Source organism: Colius striatus, chromosome 17 (genome assembly GCF_028858725.1).
Source record: "Colius striatus isolate bColStr4 chromosome 17, bColStr4.1.hap1, whole genome shotgun sequence".
Taxonomy (NCBI): Eukaryota; Metazoa; Chordata; class Aves; order Coliiformes; family Coliidae; genus Colius; species Colius striatus.
The window spans coordinates 15,794,295-15,815,059 of record NC_084775.1 but is presented as its reverse complement, the minus strand read 5'-3'; the positions used below and the strand labels follow the sequence as shown (position 1 = coordinate 15,815,059).

At 58.4% G+C, this 20,765-nt stretch overlaps 3 protein-coding genes across 5 annotated transcripts in view; all 3 read right to left on the bottom strand.

The window, feature by feature from the left end:
* Nucleotides 1–2,782: 2,782 nt before the first annotated feature.
* On the bottom strand, nucleotides 2,783–5,053 carry CRYBB2 (crystallin beta B2). The gene is made up of 5 exons (XM_062009865.1): nucleotides 5,000–5,053; nucleotides 4,277–4,395; nucleotides 3,565–3,697; nucleotides 3,031–3,173; nucleotides 2,783–2,951 (listed from the first exon to the last, which is right to left on the bottom strand). The coding sequence occupies exons 1-5, from the start codon at nucleotides 5,051–5,053 to the stop codon at nucleotides 2,783–2,785; spliced, it is 618 nt and encodes a 205-aa protein (XP_061865849.1).
* A 2,748-nt stretch (nucleotides 5,054–7,801) lies between these two features.
* Nucleotides 7,802–11,683, bottom strand: CRYBB3 (crystallin beta B3). The gene is made up of 6 exons (XM_062009864.1): nucleotides 11,524–11,683; nucleotides 10,245–10,324; nucleotides 8,977–9,095; nucleotides 8,745–8,877; nucleotides 8,461–8,603; nucleotides 7,802–8,038 (listed from the first exon to the last, which is right to left on the bottom strand). Exons 1-6 carry the CDS (start codon nucleotides 11,639–11,641, stop codon nucleotides 7,873–7,875), a joined length of 759 nt encoding a protein of 252 aa, XP_061865848.1. The 5' UTR covers nucleotides 11,642–11,683; the 3' UTR covers nucleotides 7,802–7,872.
* Nucleotides 11,684–15,726: 4,043 nt separating this feature from the next.
* KIAA1671 (KIAA1671 ortholog) overlaps nucleotides 15,727–20,765 on the bottom strand; it is a 76,905-nt gene continuing 71,866 nt past the window's right edge. For all 3 annotated transcript variants that reach the window (XM_062009635.1, XM_062009636.1, XM_062009638.1), the window contains 5 exons: nucleotides 19,848–20,022; nucleotides 18,334–18,461; nucleotides 17,876–18,000; nucleotides 17,625–17,707; nucleotides 15,727–17,116 (listed from right to left, as the gene is read on the bottom strand). In XM_062009635.1, coding sequence (XP_061865619.1) covers nucleotides 17,629–17,707; nucleotides 17,876–18,000; nucleotides 18,334–18,461; nucleotides 19,848–20,022 — 507 coding nt within the window. In that variant the 3' untranslated portion in view covers nucleotides 15,727–17,116; nucleotides 17,625–17,628. The remainder of the gene's footprint in view (nucleotides 17,117–17,624; nucleotides 17,708–17,875; nucleotides 18,001–18,333; nucleotides 18,462–19,847; nucleotides 20,023–20,765) is intronic.

Genomic DNA, 20,765 nt, shown 5'->3' with positions numbered 1-20,765 from the left:
GGCTGACACCCCTCTCAGGGAAACAGTTCTGCCTCAACTCCAATCCAAACCTCCTCTGGAGCAACTCGAGCCCATTTCCTCTTGTCCTGTCATTCATTACTGGGGAGCAGAGACCGACCCCCGCCTCACTACAACCTCCTTTGTAGGATGAGCTGGTGGCAAGTCCCAGGGGATGCCCTTTGCCCGATGGCACCCATAGCTCCCACCAGCCCTGGATGTGTCCCAGCCACGGTGGGCACTGGGGGAAGCAGCCACCTGAGGGGGCTGCAGCGCGGCGTCGCTGCCGGCGCTGGGGTTTCAGCCCCCCCGCATAGTATTTGCTGGGTGAAAAAAACACACTCTGCCAGTCTGGAGAACAGCTTTCGCTCGCCCGTCTATTGGCACGGCAGCAAAACCACCCACCCGCCGGCAGAGCCGTGGGACCGCTGAAATATCAGCCGCCGCCGCCAGCGCAGGCTGTGCCCCCTCAGCCCCCGCAGCCCAGCCCGGGGGCAGCGCCAAGCCATGGGGCCAGGAGCCGATGGGGCCGGGGGGCACCGGGGCTCTGCCGGGGCTGGTGGGCGGCGCGGGGCCGTGTGCCAGCTGCCACCTCCCGCCCGCGGGGACGGAGGCGAGTGGGCGCTTCGGAGCTGGGGCTTTTCGTTACCCGCAGCCGGTCTGTGCCACGGCGGCTGCCCGGCTGCGGACGGAGCTGTGTCTCTGGGCTGCCCACATCCCCCCAGACGCTTATTTCGTGGCACGTTCCCCAAAGCCCAAGGTGCTTCTTGCAGGGATTGCCTCAGCCCCAGCCCTCGCTCCTGGCTCCGTCTGTTCAGCTCCCAGTGCCAACCAGCGGCTCCTGCGCCCCGCTCTCTGCCGAGCCCGACAGCCTCCCAGGCTCAGATTTCTGCCCCCCTCCAGCTCCTCCCGTTCCTCCAATTTCTCCAAAAGGAGGAAGGGAGGCTGGAAGGAGGAAAGATCCCCAGGGAGGACACGGAGCCGGAGGGAGCAGCCCCCGCTGCCTCCAGCAGCCCCGGGTGCAGCATCCGAACCTCTGGCAAAGCCGCGGGCAAACGATCCGTGTGAGAGGAGCAGCGGGAGGGCTCTGCAGCACACAGCAGCGCTGCGCCCCCGGGGCTGAGCCGCGGCTGCCGCTGCTCCCGCAGCCAGGGCTGGGGCCGCTGGGGCCCCGTGCGCAGCCCCCGGGTGCCACGGCCGGGCACCAGCGCAGCAGCCGCTGCTGCCGCGGGCTCGGAGCGCTGCCGGCAGAGCTCTGCGTGCCAGCCGCAGCCCCACCGGCAGCTCCCGCCTCGGCCTTTGGCACGGGCTGACACGGAGACCTGGCTCTGCCCTGGTGACACCACACGTGAGTCTCCGCTCGCCTTCCCCCGAGCGGCGCTGGCGCTTTGCCTCTCTGGGAAGAGGGAGATCTGCCTCCCCCACGCCTGGTGCCTGCAGATGCCTTCACGTTTGTTATCTCTGCTTAAAAACACCACCAGGTGGGGAAGTGGCTCTTCCCAGACCTCCCCCTGCCCCTAGCTGCTGAGGCACCCGGGGCCCACCTGCGTGACCCCCAGCGGCACCGTTTGCAGGACGGGATGTGGCTTCCTTCGGCGAGGGCAGGGTTTGGGGTTGGGGTTACCGGTGGGTAACTGTGAGTTAGAACGGGAGCCCTCGCTGGGTCAGGGAAACACGTCTCCTCCTGCGAGAGCCCCCGCACCAACCGCCGCTTCGCTTCGCTGCTGTCGCGCCGTGGGAAGCGGGTGCAGCCCCGGCTGAGCCTGGTCCTGGCTGTGCCACGGCCGCCGTGTTCCCTCCCACCTTTGGCTCAGGCTACCAGATCTTGGGGCCAGCAACCAGGGACGCTGTGCTGGGGAGGTGATGCTGCCGGGCAGGAGCTTGGGAGGGACGTTAAGGCATGGCTGAGGCCCCTTGTCAACGGGCAGCCAGGGCTGTGCCGTGGCTTCTGATGTCCCGGGGAGCAGCCCAGGGCCAGAGAGCACACCCAGCCTCCGGAGCAGGAAATTCCCCTCACAGGTCCCGGGGCAAACTGCCTCGGAGCTCACTCACATTTTCCTCCCAGCTTTCAGTGCGTTTTCCCCCAGACCCCGCTTTGCAGCCCACAGCTGAGCTCCCTGAGGGGCTGCCCTGGCCCCCGGCTGCGGGTCTCTGCTGCTTTCACACTTTGCACCCCAGAAGATGCCGTTTCCCACCGACGCTTCAAGGCCAAATGCCCAGGCAGGGCAGGGCAGAGCTCAGCCACCACCAGCAGCACCCGCTCCCCTCCCTCCGCGCTCTTTGGTGCCCATCACCAGTGGTGGGCGGTCAGAGATGCGGGAAGCGGGGGAATGCGGGATGCGGGGGGATGCGGGATGCGGGGGGATGCAGGAGGCAGGGGGGATGCGGGATGAGGGGGGATGCGGGAAGCAGGGGGGATGCGGGGGGATGCAGGAGGCGAGGGGGATGCGGGATGTGGGGGGAGGCGGGAAGCAGGGGGGATGCGGGAGGCGGGGGGGATGCGGGATGCAGGCGGATGCGGGAGGCAGAGGGGATGCAGCCACCGACACTCCCCACTCTCCCCACCCAGGAGCACGGGGTCAGGCCAAGCATCCCGCAGCGGGAGGGTCCCTCTGTGCCCCCCGGGAGTGAAGATTCCGGAGCCGGGGCTTTGAAACTCCAAGCTTTATTGAGTTGCTCCGGCAGCGGCGGGCATCACACGGGGGGGCGGCGGGGGCGGCCGCGGGGGCGGCGGCGGCCGGGGACGAGCGCGCTGGGCTCCCCGCGGCCCGGCACGGCCCCGGCTCTAGTTGCTGGGGTGATAAGCACCGCGCTGGTGCCACTGCATGTCCCGGATGCGCCTGACGGACTGGATCTGGGGGTGCTGGGCGCCGAAGTCCGCGCTGTCCTTGTAGTCGCCCTTCTCAAACAGGTACTGGTAGCCCCTGTAGCCGGGGTACTGGTATCCCACCCACCTGCCGAGGCAAGCGCGGGGGGTCACGCACCCCGGACAGCCGGGGCCGCGCCGGCGCCGCCCGGGACCCCGCTACTCACGTGCCGCTCTGCACCCGCACGGATGAGACCTTCTCCTGGTAGCCGTGAGCGTGGAAGCTGGGCACGTCGTCATCGATGATCTCGATCTTCTTGCCGGTGAAGCTGGGGTTCTCGTACAGCACGATCTTGTGCTCCTGGCTGTCCTGCAGCGGGGACGGCACCGACGGGGCCTCAGCCGCCACCGGCGCCGCACCGGGATGGGAGAGGGGAGGGGGTGCGGGGTTGGGGGGGCAAAGCCAGGGGCTGTGGGGAAACCGAGGCGAGGGGCCGGCGCTCCGCGTCCCTGCCGCCAGCGCCGGGAGCGTGGGCACTGCCAGACTTACCCCCAGCCGTCCTCTGCTCTGGGGTCACCTGCCACTGCCCCCGGCCCCGCGCTCCCTCCGACCGCCCACCGGCTCCCCGGGCCCCGAGGCTGCGCGGGGAGGGGGGCTCCGTCCGCCCGCGGGGCTGGGGGGGGCGGGGGAAGGCTGGGGAACACGTCTGGCTGCAGACCTTGGTCTGGCGGGTGGGTAGTGGCTGTCTGGGTGCTCTCACCACTTTGATGGGTCTCAGGGAAGTGATGCTGTCGCTTCTCCGGCTGTTGGTCCAGGAGTCCCAGCGGGGGTACTCCCCCTTCTCAAACACAAACTGCTCCCCTTTGCAGCTTGCCTGCTCGTAGCCCACCCAGCTGGAAGAGAGCAGAGGACGAGCTTTAGGCCGGGCAGTGGCACGGGGACTGGCACCGGCCTGGCAAACGCTGCCGGGCTGAGCCCCAGCTGGGCACTGGCCCCTCTGCTCCCCGCTGGCAAAGGGACAGGAGCCCCGTGGTGCCTGGGGAGGTGCTGGCAGCGGTGCCAGGGTGGGAGCAAGGCCTCTGCCCATGCCAGGGTCTGGCAAAGCCAGTCCCAGCTCTCTGTGAGCAGCGGCACAGCAGAAGCAGCAGCGTGGCTGAGGTGGATGCTCTGGCGTGGTGGGCACCCATCCCTGGTGACCTGCTGAGGATGGGATCACCCAGACAAAGCTGTGCCAGGGTACTGTGCTTCCCCAGAGCCCCCAGCCTGGGGGGTCAGCCCCTGCTCATCCCCCGGCACCCACTGAGGTGAGGTGGGCAAGCAGCACAGCAGTTCTGGCAGCATGGAATCCAGTGTGTTGGTGCCAGCAGCAGGGACACCTCCCCTCTCCATCCCATCCCATCCCATCCCATCCCATCCCATCCCATCCCATCCCATCCCACACAGCACCACAGCCCCCAACCCCCGGCACGTACGGTCCGGAGTGCACCAGGATGGAGCCCACTTTGTCCACGCCGGCTTCCTTCAGGTTGGGGCAGGCGCCACTGAGCTCATGGCAGCGGCCCTGGAAGTTCTCCTGCTCAAAGATGGCAATCTGGGAGGGAACAGGGGGCTCAAGGCAGGACATGGCGGGGGGGGCTATTCCTGGCCACCAGCTCAGTCAGCCCAACCTCATGTTGCCCCCTCAAACCTGCACTGTGGTGGGTTTTATCCAGCTCACAAGCCTGAGCCAACGTTTCCATGCCCCTGAGCACCAGTGGGTGCTCCTGGAGGTCTGTGTGTCCCCACCAGTGCCAGCCCAGTGCCACGGTGCCAACGGCTGCACTTCCACCAGCTCGGCACCGCGGCACCGGCAGGGATGGCCCCAGGCACCCACAGCTCTGCACTGATTTCACAGGTCAGCAGGCAGCACATCTGCTGTGGCTGCAGAGCTTTAGCACTTGATCCCTCCCCACCCGCTCTGTGGGGCTGTGGGATGTCAGCAAAATCCCCTGTGTCTCCCACTCCCCCTCCACATCCCTCACCCACAGCAGCCAGGAGCACTGCTGGGTGCTGCTGAGGGGCTGCAGGGTGCCAGCTCAGCTGCTCCCAGCCTGGCTGCAGCCCCAGGACCTGACAGGGGGGTGATTCAGGGGCTGGATGAAGCTGAAGGTGTCCCTGCCCTGCCACAGAGCTGAGAAGCCACAGCACACACTGACCTTGGAGCTGGCTTGCTGCTGCTTGGAGGCTGGCATTTGGTGCTCGGAAGCCATCATAAGCTGGGGTATCCACTGCCCTGGGAGGAAAGCTGGAAAGGTTAAAAGCTGAGACCCACAACACACCTGGAACGGTGTTCACAGCCCCATGACCTGCAAACAGCCCTCCCAGGGCACTCTCCAGTCATCCCTGGGGGAGCTCAGCTCCTATTGTTGAGGATTTTCCCACATTCCTGCCCAGCAAATGACAGCTGAGGGGTCCCTGTCCCATGCAGGCACCTGACTGGTGATGGGGAGCAGCACTGGGGCTCCCATGCCCACCTCAGCCGTGCAAAGCTGCTGGTGCTGAGCCCTCCCAGCTCCCCCTGCACAGCTGCCCCTGCAAAGAGCCCCCCGTGTCCGAGCAGAATCCAAACCAGGTGAAAAAGGCTCATTCCCAGTAGGACAAAAGCCACAGCCAGACAGCAACACTCGGGAGCTGGCCCCTGCCTTGGGCTGCAGGGACAGGACCATCCCCACAGCACAGCCCTGTGTGCCCACACCCCAGTGCCAGCTCCGTGCCTCTGCTGGCTGCTGCAGGGCAGGGGGAGGCAGCAATGGAAAAGAGGGCAATTAATAGCAAAATCTTACCAGTTGTACCAGTACCCGCCCGAGCCAGTGCAGGGCTGGGGCTGAGAGGGGGAATTTATACCGAGCCGCAGCGGGATGGTGCCAAAACCATTGACAAGATAGTTAAAGCGTGATTCCAAGCGAGAACGCTGGATTAAACCCCAATGAAAACCCGGGTCAGCTGATGGGCCGCAGCCTTTGTCTCCCCAAACACCAAGTCGGGGAGGTATTTCATGAGCTTTCACATTCGAGCCGCCCGCTTTGTCGGGTTTGTTGGCAAGGAGATCTGGGGTTTGCCTGCCTCAGCCGATTGTGTGCCAGGAGCCCGGCCAGCCCCCGCAGACAAAGCCCCCGCCAGCCCTGCCGCAGGACTTTTGGAGCCAGAGACTTTATCCCTCCCACCCCTCCGACAAACGGGCGGAACGGCCGAAATCTGCTGAACTCGGCTCTTCCCATGCGCCGGGAAACGCCTGGCTGGGGCCCCCCGAGGGAACGGGGGCTGGGACCACCGCAGAGGGATCCTGCCGGGCCCCTGGGCATGGGGGCACCCCGGGACCCCCTCCCACTGCCGGCTCCTGCAGCCAAACCAGGGCTGTGGGCGCGGGCAGGAGCTGGCGAGGCATCAGCCAGACGGCATCCGCAGGGGGTTGGGCTCCTCCAGCCTTTTGGGGTCTCTGAGAAGCATCCTGGCCCCAGGGGCAGCAGGAGCAGTAGCACAGAGGCCCCTCTGCCCCAAGGGCACAGTTGAGGTGGGCAGTGGGGGCTCATGGCCTGGGATGTGTCCCCAGAGCTGGGCTGTGCCCAGGGCTGACAGCAGCTGCCCAGGGACGAGCTGAGGGTTAAGGGCAGCAGCAAAGTGGGTTTCCCATGAGGAGGGGATGACAGTGCAGCTATCAGAGCCCCTGTGCAGCACCCACAGGCCCCTCCTATTCCCCAGAGAAGCTGGAGCCCATCCCCTGTCACAGAGCATGAGACATGGCCCAGAGCAGCTCCCTCTGCACAGGGCATTTCAGGGGGTTCCCACAGTAGCCACAGCCCTTGGCTTTGGGGTGATGGCAGCAGCACCTGCCCTGGCAGTGACACACCAAGGGCTCAGCACCCACCGGCAGTGGGGCCTCAGGGGGGAGCAAGGAGCTCTGGGAGAAATCACACCGTGCCACAGACAGGTCTGGGGAAGGTCTGGTTTGTGAGGACATGCCTGCAACCCTCCAGTGAGTCCCTGCAGCCTCACTGCCATCCCTCCCCTTCCCTGCACCTCCAGCACCGCAGAGACCCAGCCCCTGCTCACCCCCTTGGCCTGGCCCCATGCACAGGGGGTGCCTGGGCCAGGAACCCCCAAACATGCCCCAGCACAGAGCACATCCCTGCCCCGAGGGGCACACACAGTGCTGCCAGCCCACCATCCCCTGTCCTGAACCCTGCCAGGATGGTTTCAGCTCATCTCACCCTGGGCAGTGGTGATGCTGCAGGCACTGCGACCCTGGCAGCCCCAGGATCTGTCCTGGAGGCAGCTTCTGCTGCTTAGGGCCACACCATCTCCTTTAGCAGCTACAAACCCGGGCCCAAAGGTAAAAGCCACAGAGCAGCTGTGCATGAGCTGCCCAGAAATGCTCCAGCCCAGCTCCCAGCCCTGCCATGGGCCAGGCTGGTCCCTGAGCATGGCTGTGGCTGCTCAGTGCTGGGCTGCACAGCTCCTTGTGCCAGCATCCCACAGCGACCTCCAACCACAGCCCCAGCCCTGGCAACCACAACAGCTGCCCCACATCAGAGACCAGCCCCAGCGTGCAACAACCCTGGGTTCCCCAAGCTTCCCTGGCGCCTGGTTGGGGACCCCAAGGATGACCCTTAGGGGTGAGCACTGGGGTGCAAAGGACCTTGTAGCACCTGGGACCCCCTTCCCCATCCACATCCCCACTGCTCCTTGGACCACGCTGGCTCCACAACCACCCCTGAGGCTGCCCATGTCCCTCCCCCAGGATATCCCCCCCTCCATGCCCCACTTGCTGCACCCCCAGCAGCACCCCACACCCCCAGCAGCACCCCACACCCCCCAGCAGCACCCCACATCCCCCAGCAGCACCCCACACCCCCAGCAGCACCCCACACCCCCCAGCAGCACCCCACACCCCCCAGCAGCGCAGGAGCAGGCAGGGCCCCGGCAGCCTCCAGCTCAGAGCTTTATTGAGGTTTTGCACAGAAACACCACCCCAGTCAGGGCCTGAGGCGCTGGGGGCGCGGGGGCAGCGGCGTTGGGGGGCTGCAGCCCCTCAGCTGTTGGCGAAGCAGCCGCGCTGGTGCCATTGCTGGTCCCGCACGCGGCGCACGGACTGGATGAGGGGCTGGTTGGCATCCCACTCGTTCCAGTGCCGGTACTCGCCCTTCTCGAAGACGTGCTGGCGCCCGCGGTAGCCGGGGTACTCGTAGCCCACCCACCTGCAGGGGAGGGAGCTGCACTCAGCACCTGGGGGGAGGGGGGATGCCGCAGAGCCTGAGGGGTGGGAGGTGCTGCTGCAGCCATGCAACGCTCTGCAGCGCTGCATCAGCTCCACGTGCGGGGCTGCAGCTGTGGCAAGGGGTGGGAAAAGCCCTGGTGGTTGGAGGTTGGAGAGCCCATGGCGGGGAAGGGGCCACGGCCCCACCACTCTGCTCCCAGCAGAGCCCCAGGGCAGGGCGAGGAGCCACCACCCAGCCCCAGAGACGCTGCTTGAGGCCCTGCAGGTTGTGTGAACAGTGGCAGGGGAGGGAGGGACGTGATGCATGAGCAGCATGATGCAGTGGCCGTGCCAGGTACCCCTGACACCACACCACGGTGGCACAGGACAGGACGGTGCTGGGGCGTCCCCACGTGCCCTTACGTTCCGTGCAGAGCCCTGACGCTGGCCACTCTGTCCTGGAAGCCGTGGGCCCAGAGGCTGGGCACGTCGTCGTCCACGATCTCCATCTTGCGGCCGCTGTAGCCCGCGTTCTCAAACAGGTGGATCTTGTGGTCGGGGCTGTCCTGGGGGGCAGCAGCAGTCAGGGGCTGCCCTGTGCCCTGTGCCCCCAGCCCCTGACCCTCCCAGCGCGGGGGTCCCCATGGCGGCCGTGCCGTGCCGCTCCTCCCCAGGGGCACAGACGCCCCCACGCAGCCGCTACTCACGATCTGGAGGGGCCGGAGGGACATGAGGCTGTCGCTGTTGTGGCTGTTGGACCAGGAGTCCCAGCGGGGATAATCCCCCTTCTCCAGCACAAACTGCTCCCCGGCGAAGGCCTGTCGCTCGAAGCCCAGCCACCTGCAGGGGGGTTGCCCCAGCACGAGGCAGGGTGTGGGGGATGCTCTCCCCCGCCCCCCAAACCCTGGAGCTTGTCAGTCCTCCACCCCCTGGACTTACGGGCCAGACTCCACCTGGATGGAGCCCACCTTCTCCAGCTCTTTCTCGGTGATGTTGGGGAGCTCCTCTGTCAGCTCACACTTCTTGCCCTGGAAGTTCTCCAGCTCGTAGATGGTGATCTAAGGTGGGAGAGATGCTGGCACAGGCTGCAGCCATGCTGCTGCACGCCAGGGTAGGGGCCCCTTGGCCATCACCCCTCGGCCTGGCTCTGGCCCCTGTCCCTGTGCCAACGCTGCTCCAATCCTGTGGCACAGCCGGATCCCATCACGTGTCTCTGCCCCAGCTGACAGCTCAGGGGCTTCACTCTGCAGACAGGTATTGGCCAAAGGTGTTTGCTGGGTAAAACACAGGCTGAAATGTCGCCTGTGACAGGCTGCAAACACGGCACAAACGCCCAGTGGTTTTGATGCTAAGACGTGGGGGCTGTGGGCTGCAGACTCCTGCCTCCAGGCTGGTCACAGCCTGACCTTTCCTTCTCACTGCTCCCTCCAGATCCACTCCTTCTCCAGCTTGGTTGTCAGTATTTATCCTCTAAGCCCTGTCAGGTGCAGAGACCACAACACCTCCCCAGGACCTCCTGCTTTCTGCAGAGCTTGGAGGCTGAGCTGCAGGATGGGTTCAAGGCTGGAGCACGGTGGGGAGCAGGGCCCAGGGTGCACAGCACAATGCAGGGACAGGAGGGTCAACACAGCAGCCAGGCACCTCCAGTCCCTGCCCCAAAGGAGTCCCAGCTGAAACCCCTGGGCAAGGGCAGAGCCTCCTGCAGGGACCACCTGACAGGGTATCGAGGGACAGAGGTCCTCAGGGACTTCTTTCTCCCCAAAGCAATAAGCAGTCCAAGCCTCTGGCACTTCTTTACCCTGTTTGCCTGATGTAGCTCCCACCTCCAGCCTTCCCCAGCCAGCAGCAGCTTTGCCTGGCTGCCTGAGCTGCAGGAGAGGCTGCAGCCCTTGCCATGCCCACCCAAGCCTAAGGATTAGAACCTGAACAAACACATCAGGAGTGTCACTGCTCAGACCCTCAGCGCCCCCCGCAGCGAGGGATGGAGCGACGCTGCGCAGCTGCACACCGCAACCAGAGCAGCAGCCACAAGCAACTTGGCAGCCACAAACGCAGCCAGCAGCGTCTCCTCCTGCCGGGAAGCAGCAAATCCCTGGGACGAATCCGCTCAGCTCAGCGAGTGAGGAGCAGGAGGCAACCTTTGCCTCGCACACACGGTGCCCCACGGCGTCGCCCCATCTCTCCATAAGCAGTTGCCCCCAGGATACCTTGTAAGTGCCACCTCGCTCACCAGCACCCTCCCCGGTCGCCATCTGCTCCGGGGGACTTTGCTGCTCAGTCATGGTGCCTGGAAAAGCCAAATTGCAGCAGGTTAACACAGCATTGCTTCACTGCCTTCCGTGGGCCTTGCAATCATAAAGCACTTGAGGAAACACAAGAGGTGAAGCCAGGGAGGGAACAGGCAGAGGAGCTGACACAGCTCTGGGATGTCCCTGGGGCAGCAAGTGCTCCCTCAGCCACCCTCCTCTCCCTCCTGCCTGCATCCTCACCCGTGGGGCTGCAGAGCCTGTAGCTGGGCCAAACCACCTTCCCAGGGACAGGAGACTCCTCTCAGACCCCTGGCAGCTGGCCCAGCTGCTCACCAAGCTCATATCTAAAAACCTTTCCTCTTTTCCATCAGGAACTCGCCAGGTTCCAGCTCCCAGCTGGCGACATCTTTCCCCACCAACATACACCTGACAGCTCGCCCTTGCTCCCACAGCCCAGCATCCTGGGAGGACCTGACCCTGGCATCTGGAGCCACTGCTGCCATGGTGTGCTGGTAGGATGCCAGGAGAGCCCTGTCCACACTCTCCAGGAGCATCTCACAACCTTCCCGCTCGGCTGGGAACACCCAGCCCCATGCGCCTCCCCCGCCAATGCCAGGGCTCAGGCAGAGTTCAGCAGGAGTGCAGCAAAAGAAACCGAGTCTGAGCGGCGTCCTTAACCAGAGCCCCGCAGCAGCACTTCCCCCGAGCATCAGCAGAACCCAGCCACGGCAATTCATGGTGTGAAGCCCCCTCCAGCCCGAGTCGTGCTGCCGCTACCTGTCCCGCCGCGCTCCGCTCTGCGCCCGGCGCGCCCGGCCCTGCTATTTATGTGCTGGTGCCGACCGGGGCAGCACATGATGCGGGTGCTGATACAGCAGCTGCGTCCACTGAATTCCACCCCTGAGATCCCAGCTCAATAGCAGCAGCTCGCCCTGCGCTGTGACACGTTATTCACGCCCCTCCCGGCCGCCCCTTCGAAATGGGCCACACGAGGTGCAGAAGATTAACGTCGAAATTCGCATCAGCACGTTCAGGCTGCTTCTTGCCAGGCTGGCTGGAAAGCTCTGCCATCAGCAGTTACAGGAGGGCTCAGCCCAGAAACCCAGCACGGAGCAAAGCAGAACAACAGGCAAAGCACTGACAGCTCGTCGGGGCAGCGAGAGCAAGCGGCAGCAGCCTCAGCTCAGACCGTCCCCTCTCCTTCAGGGAGCGCTGAGCTGGGCTCCACTGCACCCACCTCCAGCCACTGCTGCCACCAGTCCCAGAATGGTGGGGGCTGGAAGGGCCCTGCTGAGCTCCTCCAGCCCCAGCCTCTGCTCCAGCAGGTTCCCCTCGCTCAGGAGGCACAGGAACATGTCCAGGTGGATTTGGGAGCCTCCTGAGAAGGAGCCTCCACCCCCTCCCTGGGCAGTCTGGGCCCTTGTTTCAGTGTCCTTGCAGCATTTCCTGCCTGCTCTGAGCTCAACTCCTCTTGAAACTGAGAGCCACCCATCAAACACTTACCAGAAGTGCCAGGGAGCTGCTTCCCTTGGCCAGGTGAGACATGAAGTTTGCCTGTCAGCTGGAAAGAAACCCGCAGCAGGTCCCAGCTGAGGCTCCTGCTGGTGCTCCCCAGTGCCAGTGCCACAGCCCTTCACGCAGGCTCCTCACCTGCAGCCCCTGGCTGGCACAAAGGAGGCCAAGCCCTGGCACAGAGCGGGTGATGTGCCACGGCTGCCTCCCCAGGGCCCAGCCCCCAGCCCTTCCATGCAGCCCTTCTCCAGCTTCATCTTTTCTTTGAAGCCCAGTGGCTGTGGAACACGCCGTGACTGTACAGGACGAGCTCTCCAAGCAGAGCGTGCAGCTCATTCGTCTCTTTCACCAAACACAGCAGCAGCTGCTTTCATCACATCAGAAATGCACAATTGCTCTCAGGAGTCCCTCCCTTCGCCCCTGCCTCCGTGGGGCTGTCAGTCCTCTCCCAAACTCACCAGCTTGCACCTTGAAACGGCAATTGCAAAGGCATGGCAGAAGGGGCACTGCATCTCGCTGATTCCTCCTCCTGACAGAACTCCATTTCCCGCTGCTGGCAGCCTCTCAAACCCCCGTGAGGAATGCCAGCAGCACAGCCCTAGGAAACGGGGGGTGCTTAGTGCCTGGTGGAGGCAGATTCCAATTGCAATGGCACAGTGCAATCCACAGCAGCCAGCAGATCTTTATTGCTTGGGAAACTGTCATACAAGATATGTTCCCTGGCACACTTGTTTATTGTGACCCACATTTCCACAAGGCTGCACAACAGAGGAAGTTTTAATCTATACACTAGCTCCTTTCATAGCTTGATGCCATCCTGTGTGATATGGAAAGAGGAACATCTGGAAGCCATCAGACCTCATCTCCCCTTCTCCAGGCCCACCAGAAGAGTCACAAGTCATTTCAGATGGTGTCTTTGTGAGAATACTTGAGCCGAGAGGGCAGCTGTGGGAGAGGGGCAAAGGGGTGGTTGGATGTGCTGTGCTCACCTCCAGCAGCTCTCCCAACCCTAATTTGGACTTTATGATCTTGAAGGTCTTTTCCAGCCAAAATGACTCTCCTGGGGAAGGCTGCCCTCCCCCCGTCCCCTCACACCACTGCAGGCAGAACCATGTTGGGCTGGGGGTCTCCAGGCCCTGCAGTCCCAGCTGACTGGCTGCAGAATGCTGCAGCCCCAAACCCACTCTGAAGGTTGTTTTCTGCCCCCAAAAGCCCCACTCTCCCTAAAATCCCACCTTTCTTCCTTCAAGTCACACAAAGATCTAGGAAACACACAGCTGACAGCTTTCAGGAGTTGGTGAGAAAACACACCTCTGCTTGTCCTTCAGAACAGTGTGAGCACAGAGCTCTGCTTGCAGGGGCACCTGGGGACAAGCCACCCATCCAGTGCGAGCTGGAACAGGCAGCCACCCCACCTCCCAGCCCTGCCCCAGCACGGGTGTGCATTTACTGTTACAGGTCAGGCACCTGCAGCAGATGATCAGCAAGCCCCTTCCACTGCACCACCTCTGTCTCACACAGCCACATCCCCAAAGCCCACATTCAACTGCCTCTACAACGTTTCACAAGCCAGACAGGGCCCAGTCTGTGCTGCCCACCCTGCTCCTGGCTCCCACACACACAGGGGGTGTCTGGGCTGGGACCACAGACATCCTGCATACAGAGGATGGGGGTCTGTGGCTGCCAAAGCCGCTCTCACTTCCCACACACAGCAACATGAAGGGCAGCAGTGCTGCAGCACCAGCAGCAGAGCTTGTCACAGCAAGGGGAAAACACAAGTGCCTTTTAGCAGGGCACACTGAAAAGCACTGTATTTCAACTCTCTTTGTCTTAGAGGGGCCCTGATCCCCATGAAGCCATTCTGGTGTGTCAGCTCTCCATTTACACCTTACCCTCCAACCACATCCTCAGTGCAGTCCCTGGGGCAGGGGGCCTGTGTCTGTGTCTGCACAAGTGCCAGAGGCTACAAACAACCCCATGCCACTGTACCAGGTGAAATGGCCAAGCAACCACTTGCACTGAGAAATATGACCCACCCTGCATTTAACAGCTTGCCAATAATCCTTTGCAAACAAGTATGAGGGTGAAGCAAACCTTTATGCCAGCAAAAAGGCAGGGGGGTTAATTCCTTACAGAGCCACTTCATAAGAACTCAGACTTCAAAGGCTGGAGCTTGCCTCCCTCTCTGCAGGAAGTAAAACCAAATACAGCAGGACTCTGAGCAGCTGAGGACTCCAGCTGAAGCTACACAGACCTTAGAAAGGTGAGTCTGCCAACAGCAAAAGGAAAAGGAAGAAATCCACAAGTGGAGATTCCAGTAAAAGCAGCAGAAGGGTTGTGTGACCCCTGGCTGAGGAGGATTGCTGGTAATAATGAGAGAAGCCTTGCTGAATCCCGCAAGCCATGTACTTCCACTTTTACAAAAGCATTACTGATGCAGCTAAAGGGAGCCAAGGAAAGCTGAGCAGCTGTGACAAGGGCTGAGGGCACCAGGGAGAGACGGGATCCCATTGAGTTCACTCCTACTCAGACACCGTCAGGACAAGAGCTGGAACCTGCTCTGAGGTTTCTCTGCAACTGATCAAAAAGCACAGCTGAAGGCAGGGCTGAAGCTCAGAGCCCACCCCCAGCTCGTGCTACTGGCAAAACACATGGCAGCAGAAGTAAACCCTTGGTGACTTTTTTCATGTTTGTTTGGAATGGCAACAGAGTGGTACCAAGTGCATGGGAGGATGTGCTGCCACTGCAGTAACCACGTGTTTACACACCTCCTAACGCCGAGGTAACCTCCAGGGGAAGTTGCCATTTAGCCCATGTACAACAGAGAAATGACAGAGCAGAAAAAACACTTTCCCATTCAACAGCATTCTAAAGATGCTCTTTAATTTGACATTGAAGCATTGAACATCTCTCAGTAGTAGGTTTCACTACTAAATACAGTAAGTTTCAGTGCATTGTCCAAGCAGATGTGGAAATGCAGACACATTCACTGTGGGCACCTGGTGTTAATCCCCTCAGTTTCCTCAAGCACAGAGCAAATGCTGCAGGTACAGAACTTGTGCCCTTCATTTATTAGACCAAAAACCAGTAAATCCTCCCACTCTTGGTAATGCAACACTGCCAGCCTGCTGAATTACAAAGTCAAGCCTGTGTCAATATTCTCCTAAGCAGGGGGAATTTACCTGAATTCTAGACACTGTTTGAAGTGAAATCCCCACTCCCTCTGAGCAGGGAAAGCAATCCTCACCCCCTCCCACACACACACACACTGCTGCCCAGGGCTGGCCGGGCCTCTGCGCCCCACCTGCAACACAACTGATGGCACCCTGCAGTGCTGCCACTAGGAAAACATCCCAGAAGACAACATATGCATAAAGAGTCACCTTTTCCACCCTCATCTGAAAAAACAGGGAAGAAAATATGTGCAACGGTTCCAAATTAGCCAGCAGGAGCCATTGCCCAGCTGGGGACTGTGTGCTGGGGAAAGTCCATCTCCCACGGCCCAGAGCTGGAAGCACCCAGAGGCAAAGGCCTGGCAGCAGTAGCCCTGGCTGATGTGTCTCCATCAGCAGCAGAGGGGGCTGTAAAACCGCAGCGGTGGCAACGGCTGTGATGGGAAACGGGGCAAGGCAGCACATGCGCTTCCCATGCAAGAGCCGTGCTCGCTGCAGCCCCGGGGAGCTGCTGCGGGAACTCAGCCCGGGAGAGACACAGCTGGCACCTGCCTCCTGACACACTGCTATTTCCCACGAGCGGACAGGGGCTAAAAATCACCTCAAGTGTGACTCCTCCATGAGGAGAATTGGCACGTGGTTTTAGCAGCCCAGGCACGGCAGCCTGGCTGGCACATCCACCGCTGCGGCAACCCCACGGACACCCAGCCCTCCGGAACACTCATCACCACAAACAACAACAAATGGAACGTGAGTTCAAGTGCTGGTGCTTTATCTTTAATAACTCGAGACGCCCATCAGCAGGACATGGAAGTGCAAGGTGAGGAGCAGCTCCTGCTCCCGCCCCAGCCACAGCGCCCGAGCAGCCTCAGGGCTCTGCGCTCCCGTCGCTTCTCCACCTCGAGCCCTGAGGAATACTGACAGGACAGAACAACCTCCCTCGTTGGGCTACATTTGCCAAGGTTTACTGGAAAGAGCACTTATTGGGGGAAAGGATAAAGTACATCTTAAATGGACATCGTGGTTGGGATTTCAGAATCTGTATTCAAAGGTAGGAACACGCTTGAGCTGTTAGTGACATCCACAACACCCGAGTTATGCAGGAGACAGCTACACCACCCTTATGACATCGGTCTTACCAAAAGAAGAGTAAGTCATCTGAGAAACTGAAGATCACATTGAGGTTATCCCACAAAAATCAGCATAAAAATAAAACCTTAAACCTGGTATTTACAGATTAACAAATAAAAACATGAAGTGGGACTATCCAAACTGCTATTAAAGTGACATTCAACAATTAACTGGAACCCTGATATGAGTGTAACATTCTCCCCTCTTCCCTTCCTTTTTTTTTTTGTTATAAAAACAGTATTTACATTTGTTTCTGTAAGAGAACTGGTTGACATTATTGCTTGATCCTCTTTAGGAAAGACATTCCAATGAAGCGATTACTCCACGTGCTGACAAAACACAGAATATACCATTTCCAGAGTGACAAAAGTTAACCCTTTGTTCATCTAAAAATTATATCCACCTGCTGGGTCAGCAGATCCCGTGTAAATATAAGCCAATCAAAAATACATCTTACAAAAAAATACTCAAGTTTCCTTTTTCAATATGGCAGTAAACGGCGTTTGTTCCTTCGCTCTCCCCCTCCACAAGCTTCACTCTCAACAGGAGCTCACTATTTGTTTTCACCAAAAAAAAAAGAAGATAAATTGGATTTCATTTGTTATTTTCATAAGCAAACACAAAGCCCAGCCCCACCCCTGACACATCCAGAGTCCTGCTGGGGATCCGCTCAACACCCGCGTGCAAGCGCGCTCCCCGGAGAGCAGCGAGGGACCTTCCCCGTGCACGGCACTCCCACAGCAACCACGGTGCTCTGCTGTGACCTTCTGAAGTGCCACCTACAAGCCACCGGTTCCTCTTACAGGCAGGTCTGAAGTGACTCTCCTCCCACCTCTGGACAGATGCAGCTTTGTATTTGACTATGAATATTAAGCAGCTTTCTCCACAAAACAGGAAGGCACCATGCACATAGCAGTTGAGGCAGGAAGCAAACAGCAGCAACATGACATGTGAATTTTAGGTTCAGATGAGTTAAGGCTTCTGTTAAACTCCTTTTCTTCTTCTAGTTAGGATCTGGGAAGAAAAAAACAGAGCAATTGAAGTAAGGGTATGGCATAGTCAGGCAAGCACTCAGACCCCTCTCAGCGCCTGGAGCAGGAAATCCCCTGCAGCTGCACATTGCTGTTACGGTGTCACCTTGGTCTCATCTCATGCATAAATGCTCAAGAACTGCCCAGAATGCTGCTGCAACAACACACACCAAGGCTTTCAGCTGTGTGCTAACCTCAGCTACTCAGTGACAGCATCATTCCTGATGGAAGCCCTATGAAACTGCAGCACAGACAAACCCACTGTTACTAAATTACCTGCAGAGAACCGGCAAAACTCACACCTGTAAACAAAAACTGCTCTGTCCCAACACAGAATCACTTCCCATTCCTGGGGCACCCTTCATGCAGAGTCTGTGTCAGCCTTTCTCCTTATGGAGTTGCTCTATGGACACATTCAGGAAACCTTCTCCATCTGTGTCTCTGGCTGCACCCTCTCGCCCCACAAAGCCCCTCGGTCAGTTGGAAGGTACCTTTTCAAACCTGATTCTCATAATGGCTCTGTCTCTTCTTGGATTTCAGCTCCTTCAACCACTGAGGAGACTTTTCTTCTGACCTAAGACATAAAACAGTCCTCTTTATTATTTTGTTATGAAGAATTACTCCAGAAATAAACAAAACAAGCGATATACAATCTCTCCATGAGCCCTGGGAAGCCCACTGGCACGAGTTCCATCCCAGGGCAGGGAGCCTGGGCAGGGTCTGTGCTGCAGGAGTCTCTCACCTGTCCTCCCTCTCTGCACTGGTGGGCAGCACTTTGCTTCCAGGAGTCCCTTTAGGGGACCTGAACAGCTGAGCAGAACTCACTTCACCAGGACTTTCAGACTCTTGTCTCTTCCGCAGTTGGGCCTGTGTATAAGAAGCAAAGGCTCTGTTTCAAGCTGGCACTCAGACTTGTTTGGGATGCAAAACCAACCACTCAGATTTATAAAAACAACAAAAAAACCCCCATATCTGAAACCAGTTAGGGGATTCCTTATAAGCCTGTGAAGTGTTGAAAGCATATTTGCTATTGCAAAGCTACTTTTTCCCCCAAAGCACCAGTCAAGTGTTCTTCCTATACACCCATGCTCCACAAACAACATCATTGTCTTCAGCACAACTCCCCATCTCAGCTCCTGGGAGCATCTGAGGGTACTGCACCAGTCTCATGCTCAACTGACACATGCTGGCTGTGCTCACCTTGAGGGCAGAGTGGTCCATCCCTGGGAACACGGGAAGTCTCTGTGCGTGGACAGAAGATGACCTGGCAGTACGCTGGGTCTTGTCCTCCTCATCAGAATCTTCCTGTTGCATAGTTTTCTTCTCTTCTAATTAATCATTTAAACAAAAGTAGCAGAGAGGGGGAAAGAATAATGACATTAGTTGCCATGGTTTCCATCCATAGCATGTTCTGTGCCTCTCCTTCCACCCTACAACATACTGAGTGACATGAACACATCACAGCACTGAGCCAAACACTTTGACATAGATGAAAGCAACACACACCAAGTACTCAGCAACTCCTGCTGAGAGAGATGAGGGAGCACAGGGTACTCCTAACTGAACGACTGTTGCTGCTTCTAAACACCTCTGTTGATCACCAAAGGCGGGATTAATTTAGATTGGAAGAGAGATGTAAAAGCTTTCAGGTCCATCCCTGCTCAGAGCAGGGCTTTGATACAGGGAGGCTGAGCAGCACCAAGGGGCACAGCTGCCTTCATGTGTGCTGGGTCCCTACTTGGGGATTACACCCCAGCTTCCAGCACAGCATTTCTTATCAAGGTCAGTCTTCAAAATGTTAGGTCTGTCAGATCTGCATCAAAGCAACCACCACACAGCTGAGAGTCCTTCCACTGATCAGGAGACTACACAAGAGTTTGATCACACATTCTGCCCTGTGTTCATCAGCCTTAAGGGAAAGTGGAAATGGGAGGTGACAAAACTGACTTTGTTAACAGGGCCCCTCAGTTAACAAAAACATCACCAGTCTCTCTGAGGAAAAGGCTGCAACCCCAGTAACTCCTCTGCTCAGGGAATACCAAAAGGATATCTGCAGCATCTATCACCACAGCACCAAAGCACTTTGGGTTCTTAACCTGGGCCCAGCACAAGTGTGTGCACTGAGCCACTCACTGCCACCAGAAGCCTTTCCAGTGTGCCCTGCATTTACCTCCTGCATCCTAAGGAATAGGACAGGCAAGAGTGGGACAGTTTGGATAGGACAGATTTGAAGGAGGCCTCATTAGTCCTGTAGCACTCACACATGCTAGGAAGAACATTTATGAGCACCTATAGAATATGAATGATTATAGTTGCTCTTCTCAATAACAACCAGGCTTAGATAAAAAGAATGTGCTAGAGAATGTACCCAGCTGTGGCAGTTCCTAAACTCAGTGCTAGAGAATGTACCCAGCTGTGGCAGTTCCTAAACTCAGTATTTTTTCAGTGAACAGAACTTCTATTAAGTCAGCAGCCAGAAGCAAAAGGAAATTGCATTGAAGCTCTCCTTTGCCCTGGGCTCCTGTAGGTGTAGCTACTGCAGCTTCCCTCACTCCAAAGGCTCCAGGGAAGGAAGGAGAAGACTTGATTTTGGGTGACCCAGAGGTGGGAACGGACACTGCTGGTAAACCTTGATGCAACTTCAGGGATGTTGTTAGAAACTCCTGCCAATTCAACCAAGTTGGTTACACCTATTTCAGATGGTTGAGGGATACCTGTGGAATCCTTAAACATCCAGGTGTTATCTGGTTCTTCTGTCAAAGAAAACCTGTTTTCAAACTCCAGCCCTCTGCTCCTTCTGACAGAGTGGGAAACAGGAGCCCGCCGGCGCCTCTTCTTGCTGAGCTGCACACGGGTCTTCAGGGCACTGGAGTCCAGAATAGTGGTTTGCTATAAAAAGAAACAAAGCCTTTACTTTCAAACAGCCTGAAAATGAAGTCATCTCTTCCACAGTGATTTCTCAACCTACTTTAATGCATTAGCCCATTCAGTTTAATTAAACTATACCTATTTGCCTGATTATTATTCTTGTAGTTACTTAAAATGATATTAAAGAGAATTTAGGATGAGGATATGCTACATTGTGACTAACTGGGTTCTTTGATCTCTCTTGGCTCTATGGATGTCTGATCTGCATGAGTTATTTTCACTGAATTAATACAAAAAATAAGTGCAATTAACAGGACTTTGGTTCCCAGAGTGTTGTAAGAATACAGGCCTTGCTGGGTAGGAACAGATGAAGGCCCATAAGAATACTGAGATCTACAAAGAGCAACCACACAAAGTTCTCTGGCAGTAGAACGTTGCAGTTTCATTGTTCTGGTGGGTTGTCACCCACAGAAATCTCAAGCTGCTCACCAGGAACACAGACAGCAAGTGCCATGGCACTCAGGAAGTCTGTTATCAGTCCTCCAGCTGTGATGGCAAGGCACTGACAGGGACAGAGCAACAGAAGGAGCTGCAATTTATTTATCTAAACCAGTTTGTTGCTAGAGACTTGTCTGTAACGAGCACACACCACTGAGCTTCCTCCTCCTCTTGGGAGATGTGGGTTTGCTTCTTTTCAAGAGATTTCAGGTCAGGAATAAACTAATCATTAAAGCAGCATATTCCCAGCTGTACTTGAAGCTATT